Source organism: Manis javanica, chromosome 3 (genome assembly GCF_040802235.1).
Source record: "Manis javanica isolate MJ-LG chromosome 3, MJ_LKY, whole genome shotgun sequence".
NCBI lineage: Eukaryota > Metazoa > Chordata > Mammalia > Pholidota > Manidae > Manis > Manis javanica.
Genome location: NC_133158.1, coordinates 80,290,692 through 80,305,400, shown reverse-complemented (window position 1 = coordinate 80,305,400; position 14,709 = coordinate 80,290,692). Strand labels below are relative to the sequence as shown.

The following is a 14,709-nucleotide window of genomic DNA, read 5'->3' as shown; positions in this document are numbered from 1 at the left end:
GATTATAAGAATGAAGATAATGAAAGTATAGGAAAATGAAAATTAATTTAAAGCATCACCCATTAATCTAGATTTTTTAGAAGTAAGGGGAATAGGAGAAACCAAAGGCCTGAAGAATGTTTTAAGATAGTTCACTTCCCCACTAGGTTAAAGATCATTGCCTGTCATTGCCAGTCAACACTTTCACCATTGCCAGTGAACATCACAGATTACAGAGACCCACCTTCATAGCCTTTTTCCCAACACCCACGCATAATCCTCGCATAACCTTCTCACAGATGAAAAGACATGTTAGTGTGGGCTGCTGGGCCAGCAGTCGCCTTTCCAGCCACTGAGTCATATTTAGCCAAAATCAAAACCAAACACGTCTTCCTCTAAGAAACAGACAGCCAGGGCTTTCACACTAAACCCTGGGCATTTTTTCCCCCAGCAGACCAGGAGCTCTAGTGGTTCAGGGATGCTGACCAAGAAATGGATTGTCCAGACTGCAGATTATTTAGAAGTTTTTTGTTTGCTAGTGGTGTACTGGGTGGTGATGGTGATGGTGAGTGTAAGTGTGTGTGTGTTTGAAACCAGTGTGGAAAAGTTCATGCAATGGTCTGCCCTCATTTTAAGAAAAATGATTACAATATAATCATATAGTAAAGACACTAAAGTCTCTTCTGAGCGTCACAATTTCCCTTCTGCTGGAAGATGGCCAGGTGATTTTTTGGTGGACAAGGGAAATATCCAAAAGTATTGTTCATGTTTTTTCATTGCAAATGCATTTAAATTAAGGACCAAAAATCAACTTTTGTCAATTGAAGCTATAGAAGTGGCTATTTCAATGACTTTAGATACAAGTGTTTGGCATTTGCGATTATGTCTCCACAGAAATTTTGCAGTCTAAAATACTAACATATTCCTACTCCTTGTGCATTTTATTTTCTATGAAGCATATTTATGTACATATCCATTACTGCATTATTAAATCACAGTGCCTGTTTATTGCTCTTTCCTTGAACTTATTGAAAGTGGATGATTTCTATTTTCCTTAGAATATATTACATTTATATACAGTGATCTTTTATTCAGTCACAAAACTGTATTCATTTTGAAAGTTATAATTTCATATAGTTTTTCTAGAATTATATGCAATAAAGTTGCAGCCCATAGGGAACAATTTTTTTTAAATAGGTATATCTGGAGAACTAAATAATAAATTTCAACTAAGGCCTATACATATATTGTACACAGGATTATTTGCTATTTATCAAATTTCATATTTTTATTTTTTCTATATGAAAGAGTCCATACCTATAACTAAATGTATTTTTATTTGTTTTGTATTCTTGAAAATTGAGGGCTTTAGCAATCCCCTCCTGAAATGAAGAGTTATATATTGGGATCTCTGGAAGACTAAACTATGGAAATTAAACTAGGAGACAGCCAGGATCATTTTTAGTAAAACAGTGTTCACATCCCAAACCCCAGACTTTGATTAGGTATTATGAAAGAAGGAAATTAAGGTGAAGATGGAACCAAAGTTAATAGTCAACTGATGTTATAAGGAGATTATCCTGCATTATCAGGACTGGCCCCAAGTACTCACAAGGGTACTTAAATGTGGAGGATGGATAAAAAAGTCAAAGAGATGTGGTGTGGGATAGATACAATAGAACATTAACTTCTCTCAAAATCTCTGTGTTGATTCTTTTACCAATAGCATAAAATTTACTTAATGTAAGAATACCCATGATTTATTTTTATATGCACAATACCATATTGGTTTGTGAATATGAAATGAAAGAATACCGAAAGTAAAGAAATGCTTCCTAAAGGATGAGCCCCAGGTACTACGGGAGTATAAATAATGTACTCCCTGTATGGGTAGGATTGTGGATTCTTGGTGTTCGATAAGTATGGATAATTTGGTGTCTAAACTTGTGCCAAGTCTATATTATTTAAAATTGATATGAGGTAGTCAAGCCACAGAACTGACCACCTGTCACTTGGCCCTTGTCCAAGTGACAGAGTGATGCTCCTCACTGCACTGTTCTTGTTGTCTCCAGAACTCTTTGAGTTCCTGAATTCTCAGAATGACTTCAAAGGTAAGGTGTCCTTTTACATGAGCAAGGTGATAAGGGGCCTCTCTGCAACACCTGCCTTCCGATCATACTCGAGGCCAGGAGCATCCCCAGAACTTCTTGGTGGGCTAGGTTTGAATGGAAATCCACCAGTTACATCTTCCATCCCCTCTTCTTCTTACAGTTCTGTTTTCTCAGTACTAATCTCCTCTTCCATGCTGTGGCTTCTAATGTGACCAAGACCAATCCACTAAGCAGCACTAACTACTTCTCATGTTCCTCCATAAATTGCAATGTCTAGAGCCTGTTTTTCATACCATCACTATTTAGAGATGCTTCATTTGTAGAAATGCTGCTCTCAAGTGCATACATGGTGATCCTCTGGTCCGGGCATCAGGGTCAGTCCCATCAGCCTCTCCCCCAAGAACTTCCCCACAGAAGAGGGCCTCACAGACCATCCTGCTGCAGGTGAGTTTCTCTGTGGCCATGTCCTGGGTGGACTTCATCATCTGTCCTCTTCAACCCTATCAGGGGCATGTGGTCCATTCATCCTGGGTGTCCAGAGTTTTGTGGTCAATTTCTATGTCACTGTCCGTCCTTTGGTGCTAATCAGAACTGATAAAAGGACAATAAATATGATGCAAAATATATGATAGAGATACCGTATGTTTTTAACAAATTATTAAAGAAAATAGTTATCTGAAATATAGGTTCTTCTGTCATCAGTTCCATTATTCACATGGCAGAGGATTTGATACTTGATTTAATTAAAATGTGTGAAATTTCAGTCATTATATCTCAGTACTTTTGAAACCGATACTGCCAAAGACTTGTTGGATTCTTTAGACAATGTCCACCATGATTTGGTAGTCCTATATATTTAAATATTTCTTACCTTTCATTTTGATTTTCAGAACTTCACATAATAAAATTTTTCTAACTTTCTGAGGTGCATTCTTAAGAAGCTTTTATTGGTAATGAAATATTTTAGTTCATGTTTTTTTTAAATTACCTTGGGTACCTTGTTGAAAACCAACTAACCATATATGTACAGATTTATTTCTAAACTCTCTATTATGTTCTGTTGGTCTATATGTCCATCTTTATGCCAACACCACACTGTCTTTATTACTTTAGCTTTAGAGTAGATCTTAAAATCAGGTCGTTTTTCTTCTACAAAATTGTTTTGTCAATTTTAGGTCCTTTGCCTTTATATATAAATTTTATTTATTTATTTATTTATTATCTTCTGACCCCTTCCACCCATTTCTCCTATCCCCCACCCCCTACTTCTGGTAACCCGAATCTGTTCTCTGTATCTGTGTGCTTCTTTTATAAGAGAGATAATATGGAATTTGTCTTTCTCTGTCTGACTTATTTCATTTAGCATAATGCCCTCGAAGTCCATCTTTGTTGTTGCAAATGGAAAGATTTCTTTCTTTTTATGACTGAATTTTATATATATGTATACACACACACATATAAATATCAAAATTTCTTTATCCATTCATCTATCTATGGACACTTAGGTTGTTTCCATATTTTGGTTGTTATAAATAGTGCACAATGAAAATGGGTGTACATATATATTTTTGAGTTAGTGTTTTCATTTTCTTTGGATAAATACCCAGAAATGGAATTGCTGAATCACATGGTAGTTGTATTTTTAATTTTTTGAGAAACTTCCATACTGGTTTTTCCACAGTGGCTATACCAATTATTTACCTCCCCACCAACAGTGTAGGAGGGTTCCCTTTTCTCCACATCCTCACCAACACTTGTTGTTTCTTATCCTTTGGATAGTGGTGATTCTCACAGGTTTGAAGTGATATTTCAGTGTGGTATTGATTTACATTTCCCTGATGATTAATGATGTTGAGCATTTTTCATGTAACTGTGGACCATCTGTATGTCTTCTTTATAAAAATGTCTATTCATCTTCTGCCCGTTTTTTAATCAAATTGTTTGGGTTTTTGCTATTTATATGAATTCTTTATATTTTTTGGATATTAACCACTTATCAAGCTATGATTTGGAAATATTTTCTCCCATTCAAAAGTTGCCTTTTATTTTGTTGATGGTTTCCTTTGATGTGCAGAAGCTTTTAGCTTGATGTAGTCCCATTTATTTATTTTTGCTGTTGTTGCTTTTACTTTTAGTGCCAGATTCAAAAAGTTATCACCAAGACCAACATCAAGGAGCTTACCGCCTATGTTTTCTTCTAGGAGTTTTATGGTTTCAGGCCTCATATTCAAGTCTTTAATCCATTTGAGTTAATTTATGTGTATGGTGCAAAAAGAAGTTCTGGTTGGGCCCCAATGAGACCAATGAAATCACCAATACTAATCTCACATCAGTGGATCTGGAAGCTGATTAAAGATAGGCTGACATCTAGAAGCCTGTCTATTCCCAAGCTTGATGCTGGAAAAACACCTTGGCCTGCTCTAAGGGCTGACATATGGGCATAGGATGCATAAGCATACTGTCAATGCTCAAAAGCCTGAGAAGGTAACCTGTATCAGAATTCTGTTCTGGCTGCTCAGAAGATATGGTGAATCTAAGAATATTGACCTCCACGTGTATCAAAGCCTGTACCTGAAGGTAAAGGGGAATGTGCTTAAAAACAAGTGGCTTCTCATAGAACATACCCACAAGCTGGAGGCTGACAAGGCTAAGGACTATTACTGATGTTCATGATGTGTTTTGTTTCTCTCTTTTTTTCTGTATATTGGTGAAGTTGTTGTTAAGTGGTTAGATAGCAGTATTTCTTACTAATATTTAATCCACAAGATCAGGAGCATTTTCTTCATACATACCCAGTTCTGTGTTCGGGCCCAGATGGAATAGTAGAATCATGGAATATTTACATGAAAAGATAGACAAGATATGGAAGCAATGGAAGTATCCATCAATAAATGAGTGGGTAATGAAGATGTGGTACATATGTACAATGGAATATTATTCAGCAATATAAAAAAAAGAAATCTTTCCACTGGCAACAACATGGATGGACCTAGAGGATATTATGTTAAATGAAATAATTTAGAGAAAGATGAATACCATATGGTTTTACTTACATGTGGAATCTGAAAAACAAAACAAATGAACAAACAAAACAGAAATAAACTCATAAACACAGAGAACCAGATGGTTGGTTATCATGGTAGGGGGAGGGTTATGGGTGAAATAGGTGAAGGGGATAAAGAGGTACAAACTTTAAATTATAAAATAATTTAGTCACAGGGATGGGAATACAGCATAGATAATACAGCTCATACTATTATACTATCTTTATATGGTGACAGATGGTATCTTGCCAATGGATTTCAGCCCTGGACAAGTTCACTACAGATTCAATGAGGCTGAGGAACAACAGTGGAATGTTCTTGGGGTGAAAGGGTTTATACCCAACTTTATTCCCATGGTGGCAGGTCAGTCATTAGAATCCCATCCACTTAGAGCCAGTCTGCATGCAGCAACCTGGTCTCTGCCTCTGGGCCTCTCCACACCCAACATCCATCTCAGTCTCTGTCCTCAGCACTGCCGCCACTCCAGCCTCTGCTCTCCTGCAGCTGTGCAGCTGTGCAGCAGCCATGTGGCCATGCCACCATGTTGCCCAGAGCCCTGGGTGGAGCTCTTTATAAAGAGTTAATAACAATGTATTGCTCACATGTGTGTAGTGAGCAAGCTGACCAGGGCCAGGTGAGAATCCTAGCCATAAGAACCTTCACTTTATCCACAGATGGTAACTACTCTTATCATGGTGAGCATTTAGTAATGTGTATAACTGTTGGATCACTATGTTGTTCATCTGAAAGAAATATAATATTGTATATAAACTATATTTCAATAAAAATATACATTTCTTGAAAAAGATAGGGTATCCAGAAATATCCAAACTCTCATAATATCTCCCAGTAAATAAAATCTTTATCTTCCAGATATACTGTCTTGTAGATGGGGTCATATTAATAGTAATAATCCAGATTTTATCGGCACTTGTTTCCACCTGCTTGCACAGGAAACTGAAACTGAACCTGAAAGAAACTGAAAAGTTCCCCCAAACTCTTTTGAGAGTTCAGGTTATGTGCAAAGTCAGTTAACTATCTACTCAGTTACCATTTTATTTTCCCTTCCCCGGTTCTAACCCTCCCAGGCCAGATATTGCTGAGTGCCCTGGCACTACTTCCTCCCCCAGGATGCTGCCATGGAGGTCCTGGAAACTCTGGCATGCCAAAGCAGTGCAGGGGTATGAGGAAGAGCCATAGAGAATGCCCCCTTCTCTCCTATTAGAGGGCTCCCCAGCAGTGCCATTTGTATCCTCTGTCTTGGGATCCTTGCTACTCAGAATGTGGCTATGGACCAGCAGCGTTTGGCAGAATTGTTAGAAATACAGAATCTCAGTCCCCTTTAATTAGAATCTGTATTGAAAGAGCCTGAGGTAGTTTGTGCACAAATTAGTTTAAGAAGCACCTACTTAGAGCACTTCCCTGGGACTAAGGCTTGAATTCAATTGGGACAAAGGCAGTGTGGGCTGGGAAACAAACTGGCAAATCATAGAACCTGTATACTGATGCCTTCCCCTTGATGACCTCATGTTTGTGATGGGGCCAAACTTGGAACGCCTGGCTCCTTCTCAGGATGAGCTCCCCCTCAGGAAACCCTCCCTCTGCACTGCCTCAGAGAGGGAGACTTTTGGTGACATTCCACTTCTATTTCAGTTCAACCAGACATGGCTTAGGCTTAAACCAAGAATCCACCAGTCTATGGGAAATCTTACACTGCTGCACATGTAAAATATATTTTTATTTAATAAATGTTTATTCAGCACCTATTATTTACAAAACACTCTATTATGGACTGTGGGAATACCTAAATAAGTAAAACAATCACTACCCTCAGAGGAGGCAAATAAAGATTTATTTGGGGCAGGTAGGGACTTTTAGGAGACAGTGTGAAGAAGGACCCAAAAGATTCCCAAATGGAGCAGTCTTACTGAAGTTTGGAGAAACCACTGTCACATACCATGCCCATAGCCTGTGTGCTTCTGTTCTCCAGGTGGAAACACCCTGCCTCCAGCTCCATTTTTCTACATTCTTACCATCCTTCCAAAGGCCCTTTTCAAATATCAATTTGTCAATAAAATCTTCCATAATCCCCCCAGCTTTTGGACACTTCAAAACTCCCATCATATCCTGCCTTAAGATCAGTTATGTGCATGATGCACCAAAAATAGTTTTGAAGAAAGGAAAAAAATTAAAGGTAATGCATCTATTCTGTTACTGCTTCCCAGTTCAGGAAGTATGTCAGCCTTCTCAGATCCTAGTCAGAATGTGAGGGGGAACTAAAAACCCAGCTGGGATAGTTAGGAGGATTAGCTTTTTTTTCTTTTTTCACCTTGTTCTTAGCCAGATTGGTTCTTTCATGCAGAAACAACATCCTCATTGGTAGATGAGTAGTTATTAATCTCAGCTGGATGGAATTTCATCTAGTTTTTCAGCTGGATGGAAGTGGGCAGGCTGTATGCCTGTTAGTATTTAAGAAGTCCCTTCCTTGGTGGGTAGCACCTTTTATGTTCATTTTTCCCTAAAATTGAGATGGAATACAAAGCTCAGAACCTCTTCTCTGAAGATTGTAGAGTTGCTGTTAATTACATAGCATCTTATGAGCTGCACGTCAGTGATGCTTATTTATCTATGGTTAGTATGGGTTCTTGAGCCACTGTGAGGAAGGTTTCAGCTCTGGTTGACAATGTATCTTCATACCTTTAGTAGTTGTGGTTATAGTCATGTCTGTGGTTTGATACTAGATGAAACACCAGTTCAGCAGCTAGGATCTTGCTTCCCTTGTGCAATGAGTCAGAGCTGCAGTTGCAGACTATGATAGGGAGAATCACTGTTTTTTCTAGCAGGTTCCCAAAGCTATATGGCATCAACTCTGTGGGCAGGCTGGCTAAACAATTTTTCATCCTTATGCTATTTTAGGGTTAATGTAGATGTGTTAGAATTGATGAAATAGATGGGCATTTATAATATCAATTTATGCTGGACTTTTGCCAACTGTCTACGTAACTGCTGGATATATAGGTGCTGGCATGCGGGGTTCACAAGTTCACAAATATGTCCTTAGGGAGGCTATAATAGCAAAGATTAGGCACCAGCATATTAGAATCTGGGTGGCTTCTCTTTGAGGTAGCCTGGGTTCAGGAAGACAGGGTCTTCTGGAAATCAAAGGTCAAACTGAGGATCCCAGATTGCCTCTTCTGGACAACCACAGAGACAACCAAGTGAGCTAGTATAAGATTTCCAGTCTTAAAATTCAGTTTCTCACCTCCATCCTATCCCATTCTCACCCCATCCTAGGCTTGCTATTACAATGAAGAAGAGGCTGGAGTACCTCATTTTGCTGCATTCTTTGAAGACCAAGCTGAGGTGAAGAGGGAATATGCAAAGCAGTTCCTAAGATATCTAAGAAGACGTCAGGGTAAAATCTGCCTTCCAGTGATTAAGGTGACTGTGTAACTTTGTGATGACGATCTCCATGGGGTCTTTGCTGGGTCTGAAGAAATACATTTTTAGTTGCTATCTAACTTGTTAAGTTACCCATGTTCCTATATGGAATTATAGCAACTGACTTTTTGGGCAAGCATGTATCTTCTTTGCAGCTTCTTTATATCACTTTGAGTGAATGTTAGCCACTAAATGCTTGTTGGGCTTTTCTCAATGAGCCACACAGAGTGGTGTATGGAACAGCAGAACCATCATCACCTGGGAATTATTAGAAATGCAAGTTTATGGATCCTCAGACAAACTTAATCAGATTCTCTAGGGGTGGGGCCCAAGATGCTGTAGCTTAACAAATTCTTCAGATGATTTTAATGCTCTGTATAGTTTCAGAAGCACTGCTCTAATGGCCTCTTCCTAGATTGTTACTGCCCTACATCAGCTCTTTCATCTAATTCAGGTGCACATTCAGGTATTTAATTTGGCTGTCTCTTCGGTGTAGTAGAACAAGCATTTTTTTCAGTGGGACAGACTCTCCAAAGAAAAAATCTGAACCTTAGTTAGGAGTATTAGATCTAGAAACATCCCTACTTATCTGGGAGTTCTGTTAATTCCAGCTTTATAAAGAAAACTACCTGTATGGTAGCAACAGAACTGAAACACCATTATGGAATTTCAAAGCTCATGAAATAGTGCATATAACTGCTAGTGGTACCCTTGCTTGGGAGCTCATTAAAATCACATGGCAACCTCTTAAAAAATCTTGATGCTGAGGTTGCACTCCATGCCAGTTAAGTCAGAATGACTGCAGATGAAAGCCAGACATCAGTATTTATGATACTCCACTGATTCTGCTATGCCACAAAGTTTGGAAACTACTGATTTGTGCAAACCTTGTCACAATCCTACCCAGGAAGTTGGATATAACAGAGCTGTGCAAGAGATAAGAAAGTGACTCTCCTGTTCCTCTCCAACAGAGGCCTGACATAGATAACTGGGGAACAGGCATACAAGCTATAGAGTCTGCTCTGCAGTTGGAAAACTCATTAAACAAACTCTTGCAAGACCTGAAGGCCTTGGCTTCCGAGAAGAGTGAAACTGATGTAAGTAGCTAATTGGTACTGAAAGCAGTGTCATCTTTCACTTCTGAATTATGGCTTACTTTTGGGAAATGGGTCCAAGGTAGTGGATGATCCAACATGTCTTTGTTTCACACACCCCCCAACAAAGGAAGTATAGAAGTATATGAACTTATTTCTGGGAGTAGGTGTTGGGAAAGTGGAAGTTACCATGGCCAGGATCCTCACTTGACCCTAATCAACTTGCCCATTGTGCATACAGTGCTCCCAGGTGCATGCTTGCACACCTGTTGATGGTGAGCCTTAGCTGTGTGTGTTGCTGTATATATAAGGAGCTCAGTCCAGTGCTCTGCCCAGGTTGCACAGAGAGGGGCAGAGGCAGAGATGGAGACAGACTGTCAACTTGCCAGAGGCAGAAGTGATTCTAGCACTCACTTGCCATCACAAGACTAGAGCTTGGGTATAAACCCTTTTGCCCCCAACTTTCTGTTGTTATTCACCAAATCCAGAGTGAACTTGCCTGGGGCTGAAGTGACCCTCAGGTGAGACAGTAGGTTGGAGATGGGAGGAGTAGGTTCCCTGGTATAAGGAGGAGTGCAACTCATCATGAGATGGAAAAGACTTATCAGGAATAATGTACTCTAGATAACTTAAAAATACATATTTTTTGTTACTAGCTTGTAAATCTCATAGACTAGAAGTGCTTGAACTTTAATGGTACCAGAATACCTTAGAGGGCTTACTAAAACTACTAGACCCCATGCCCAGAGTTTCTAATGTAACTGGTTTTATATGGTATCAGAATTTGCATTTCTAATAAGTTTCCACGTAATGATACTGCTGGCCAGTGGCCACACTTTGAGAACCACTGCCATGGACTGTCTGTACAAAAGTGAATGTTAATGATTAACTATTTTCCTATAAACTTCTATAAAGTCTTCCTGGTTAATGGTGAACACTCTATCCTGTGGTGGTAACTTTCTCACCACTTTCCTTCTCAGGAAGTCAAAGTGCAGAAAATGCCCTAGTACAAAAGTTATCATATTGGGGTCACTGAAGCTCTGAAGAGGTTCAAATGTCTGAGCCTTAGTCCAGGCCACAAACATATATCTTTGGGAATTGGGTCTGAACCTCTTTTTAACCTCCCTATGATTCAAATAAACAGGGTGGAAACCACTGCAGTAGTAGCTTATTACTTAAATTAATAGGTATATTTGATGAGATGCCCTGGCACTCACACTCATTGAATGTGGAATTTGTATTCACCTGGACATCTTGAATGTCTTAGATCAGTGTTCTTTAAACTTCAATATGTATATGAATTGCCTAGTCCATTCTTAAAATGCAGATTCTGATTTAGTAGTTCTGGGGTGGGACTTGAGATTCTGAATTTCTGAAAAACTCCCAGGACTGCTAGTCCTCAGGCTATAATTTGGGTAGCAAGATCTTAGATACAGACAAGGTCTTTAATGAGTCCTTCCCTGGTTATTTCCATAGCTTATTCACTTCATAGGAAAGTTTCTGGATAAACAGAAGAGAAACATAGGCTATCTGGAATACCAGCTTAATTATCAGAAGGAATTGGAAAAGCAGGACCAGCAGGAAGGCCAGTTACAAGAGCCTGCTGAAGCTTCAGGTAAAGAGGCCTAACATCCATCGGAGAGTAACACAGCAAATCTTCCTATTGTAGCAGGTCCCAACTCAGCTACTTCACAATTTTGGTCTCAGTTTGATGGAAGACTGCTTTCCTTTTTATCTAGTATCCTAATCTTCATTGTTGTGCATATAAATAAATCTGCATGGCATTATGATTATGTGTAAAGAGACTGCTATTGGAGCACAAGAAGGGTCAGTTCCATCAATATGAGTTTGCTAAAAGCTCCTGAGGAACAGTAGGTGCATTAGACTAAAAAAAAAAAAAAGCCTTCCTCCATGGTCCCAGCAACACCCAGATACAGAGTCAGGATTTGGTAAATTCAATAGTCCAAGTGGATGTAGTGGAAATGAAGTAGTAAAACCTTAGGTCTCTTTAGTGCTCCCCCACCCAAAGTTGTATACATAATTTAAGTTTACAAAATAGTAAACATCTAATTAAATGTAAAGCCAAACTTGAAGATGAGCTCTTGGTCTATAAAGGCCAATTCCCATCTGAAAGATGTACAGTGGACAGGCAGCTCCACCCCAGCTATCCTTTCATAGCTGGAGGTAGGCATAGGGAGCAGGAGGGTTACAGGCAATTAAGATATGTCGGACAAGTGTGTAGATGTCCCACCCCCTCCACCATGAACCAACCAGCAGCTCCTGGGGTAATTGCTCTCAGGAGCAAACAATGAGGATGCAAACTTGGGTCAGACCCAGGGGCCTTGTGGGGCTAGTACCACCTGTGAAGAAAGGGATCTTTTAGGCTGTGTCTTGGCTCCAAAACCTACTCAGGGCCATGAACCTAGTTTTTTACCTCCCTCATTGACTCAGTTTAGGCATCCTTCAAGTGGGGTTAATATTACTTAGTTCATAAAGTTAGAAAGAAAATTAGATAAATTAATATGAAAAGTATCTACAGTAGCACCTGCTCAGTTCATATATTCTGTTAGCTTGTATAAAAACTAGTGCCACTTCTTAAATTAAGGAATGCCAGTATATAACAGACATACTTACAATAAGAAAACAGGTTACTGAAATCAAGACACAATCTTAAAATATTTAATCTTAGAAAGGAGTATCTTTTTTGAAATAAGAACAAGTGGTTATGAAAATCCACTAGATACCTTGGAAAAAATTTTAAGTTAACAAATGACTTGAATATTAAACACAGCTAATCAAACAAGTGATCTAGAAGTATACTAAGACATTCTTAGTATATAAATGATATTTAAAATAAGACATGGAGTTCCAACAAAAAGTCTAATTAGAGGAGGAAAGTTAAATTGAGAAAAAGATCCATTGTAGTGAGATTTTAGAGCATCAAGGAAGAAAAAGCTCCCAGTAAAAGACATCACTCACAAAGAATGAAAAGTGACATTAACAGCTTTCTCATCAATATTATATAAAAGGGGAAATTGGGAAAAAATCTTGAAAATGCTGAAGGGAAAAATGAGTAACAGTGTTAGGGCAGAATAGACCTATTCAGAGATAAAAATATTAAGCTTACAGAAGCTTTTAGCACAAAGGAGACCTTCACTGTGAATATCATTGTTTTTTTTTTTGAGAGGGCATCTCTCATATTTATTGATCAAATGGTTATTAACAATAATAAAATTCTGTATAGGGGACTCAATGCACAATCATTCATCAAACCCAAGCCTAATTCTCAACAGTCTCCAATCTTCTGAAGCATAACAAACAAGTTCTTACATGGTGAACAAGTTCTTACATAGTGAATAAGTTCTTGCATGGTGAACAGTGCAAGGACAGTCATATCACAGAAACATTCGGTTTTGATCACGCATCATGAACTATAAACAATCAAATCAGATATGATTATTCATTTGATTTTTTTTTGTGTGTGTGTGTTTATCTTTTTTTTTGAGAGGGCATCTCATTTATTGATCAAATGGTTGTTAACAACAATAAAATTCTGTATAGGGGGGTCAATGCTCAATGTACAATCATTAATCCATCTCAAGCCTAATTCTCGTCAGTCTCCAATCTTCTGAAGCATAACGAACAAGTTCTTACATGGTGAACGAATTCTTACATAGTGAGTAAATTCTTACATGGTGAACAGTACAAGGGCAGTCATCACAGAAACTTTCGGTTTTGATCACGCATTATGAACTATAAACAATCAGGTCAAATATGAATATTCGTTTGATTTTTATACTTGATTTATATGTGAATCCCACATTTCTCCCTTATTATTATTATTATTATTTTTAAATAAAATGCTGAAGTGGTAGGTAGACGCAAGATAAAGGTAGGAAACATAGTTTAGTGCTGTAAGGGAGCAAATGAAGATGATCAGGTGTGTGCCTGTAGACTAAGTGTTAATCCAAGCTAGACAAGGGCAATAAAACATCCACGGATGCAGAAGATTTCTCTCAAAACAGGGGGTGTGAGGTTCTGAGCCTCACCTCTGTTGATCCCCAATTTCTCACCTGATGGCCCCCCTGCGACTGTGCCTGTCTTAGGTTGTTCCTCCCTCGAGGAATCTAACCCGTCTCTGGCTAACCAGTCATCTTCCGGGGCCATACAGGGAAATGTAAAGTTGGTAAGTGAGAGAGAAGCCATATTGTTTGAAAAGGTTAGCTTTTTACTTCTTTGCAGTATTTATGCCCTGTGGCTTCTATGCCCAGCACTTGTCTCGAGGTATCTTTACCACCTGGAGGAATTATGATACTCGGTAAATTCGATATGAGGCACGAATTCTACTTAAGGGTTGTAATTAGAAAGGAAGAAGAAAAGCTATAGAGGTAGCAGATGGAAGAAAACATGGGAGGATTGATTATTTCTTTGACATATCTTCTTGTAGAGTACCTTAAGCATGTATAGGTTTTAAACTACCAACTAATTTGCACTCACATATTAACATAATAGGAATACGGTGACATAAACAAAGCAAATCTATAATTACCATCCATCTCCAGTGAAGCCAAGAAAACCATTTAGGCACCCTAGGCATTTGTGAAAATTTGTCTATGATATGATGGATATTGTCCAACTGTACTTGAACAGTCTGAGAGAAATCAGACAAATTAAAGCAGCCCATTTCTGGGATCTGTTCACATCCCATATGTTCTTTTAACCGTAGATAGTCTATAGTCATAAGGTTTTGGAGTGCTACAACTTGCACCCCTCCCAACTCCTGGTTGAGTTCCAGCAGTACAGATCTGGTCAAATTCGTTGTCTCACTGTATGCACATGCCAGCCTAGACATCTCCCTCCTCATTCCAATGGCAAGTCCAGGAAACGGTGGGCTGGATGCAGCCACAACCGCAGCATCGCCCAGATCCCTGTGGAGGCTTTTTGATGATCATCCCCCTGGCACAAGTCCTCCAGAGAGTGCTGATGCCGGCAGCTCCTCCTCATATCGTATCTTAGTTCATTTTCTGGGTATCCAAGCTA

The 14,709-nt window shown here is 38.9% G+C and overlaps 1 protein-coding gene across 2 annotated transcripts in view; it reads left to right on the top strand.

Annotated features, from left to right (window-relative positions):
• Positions 1 to 1,282: 1,282 nt before the first annotated feature.
• LOC108404907 (ferritin, heavy subunit-like) overlaps positions 1,283 to 14,709 on the top strand; it is a 29,989-nt gene continuing 16,562 nt past the window's right edge. The window contains exons 1-4 of one of the 2 annotated variants that reach the window (XR_012129233.1): positions 1,283 to 2,534; positions 8,429 to 8,575; positions 9,547 to 9,672; positions 11,146 to 11,562. Coding sequence is in view for 1 of the 2 variants with exons in the window: in XM_037008341.2 (XP_036864236.2) it covers positions 7,664 to 7,765; positions 8,429 to 8,575; positions 9,547 to 9,672; positions 11,146 to 11,284 (514 nt within the window). In the remaining variant the exon portion in view is untranslated. Of the gene's footprint in view, positions 2,535 to 7,315; positions 7,766 to 8,428; positions 8,576 to 9,546; positions 9,673 to 11,145; positions 11,563 to 14,709 lie in introns of those variants that run through there. The other variant, XM_037008341.2, reaches the window with a different exon arrangement.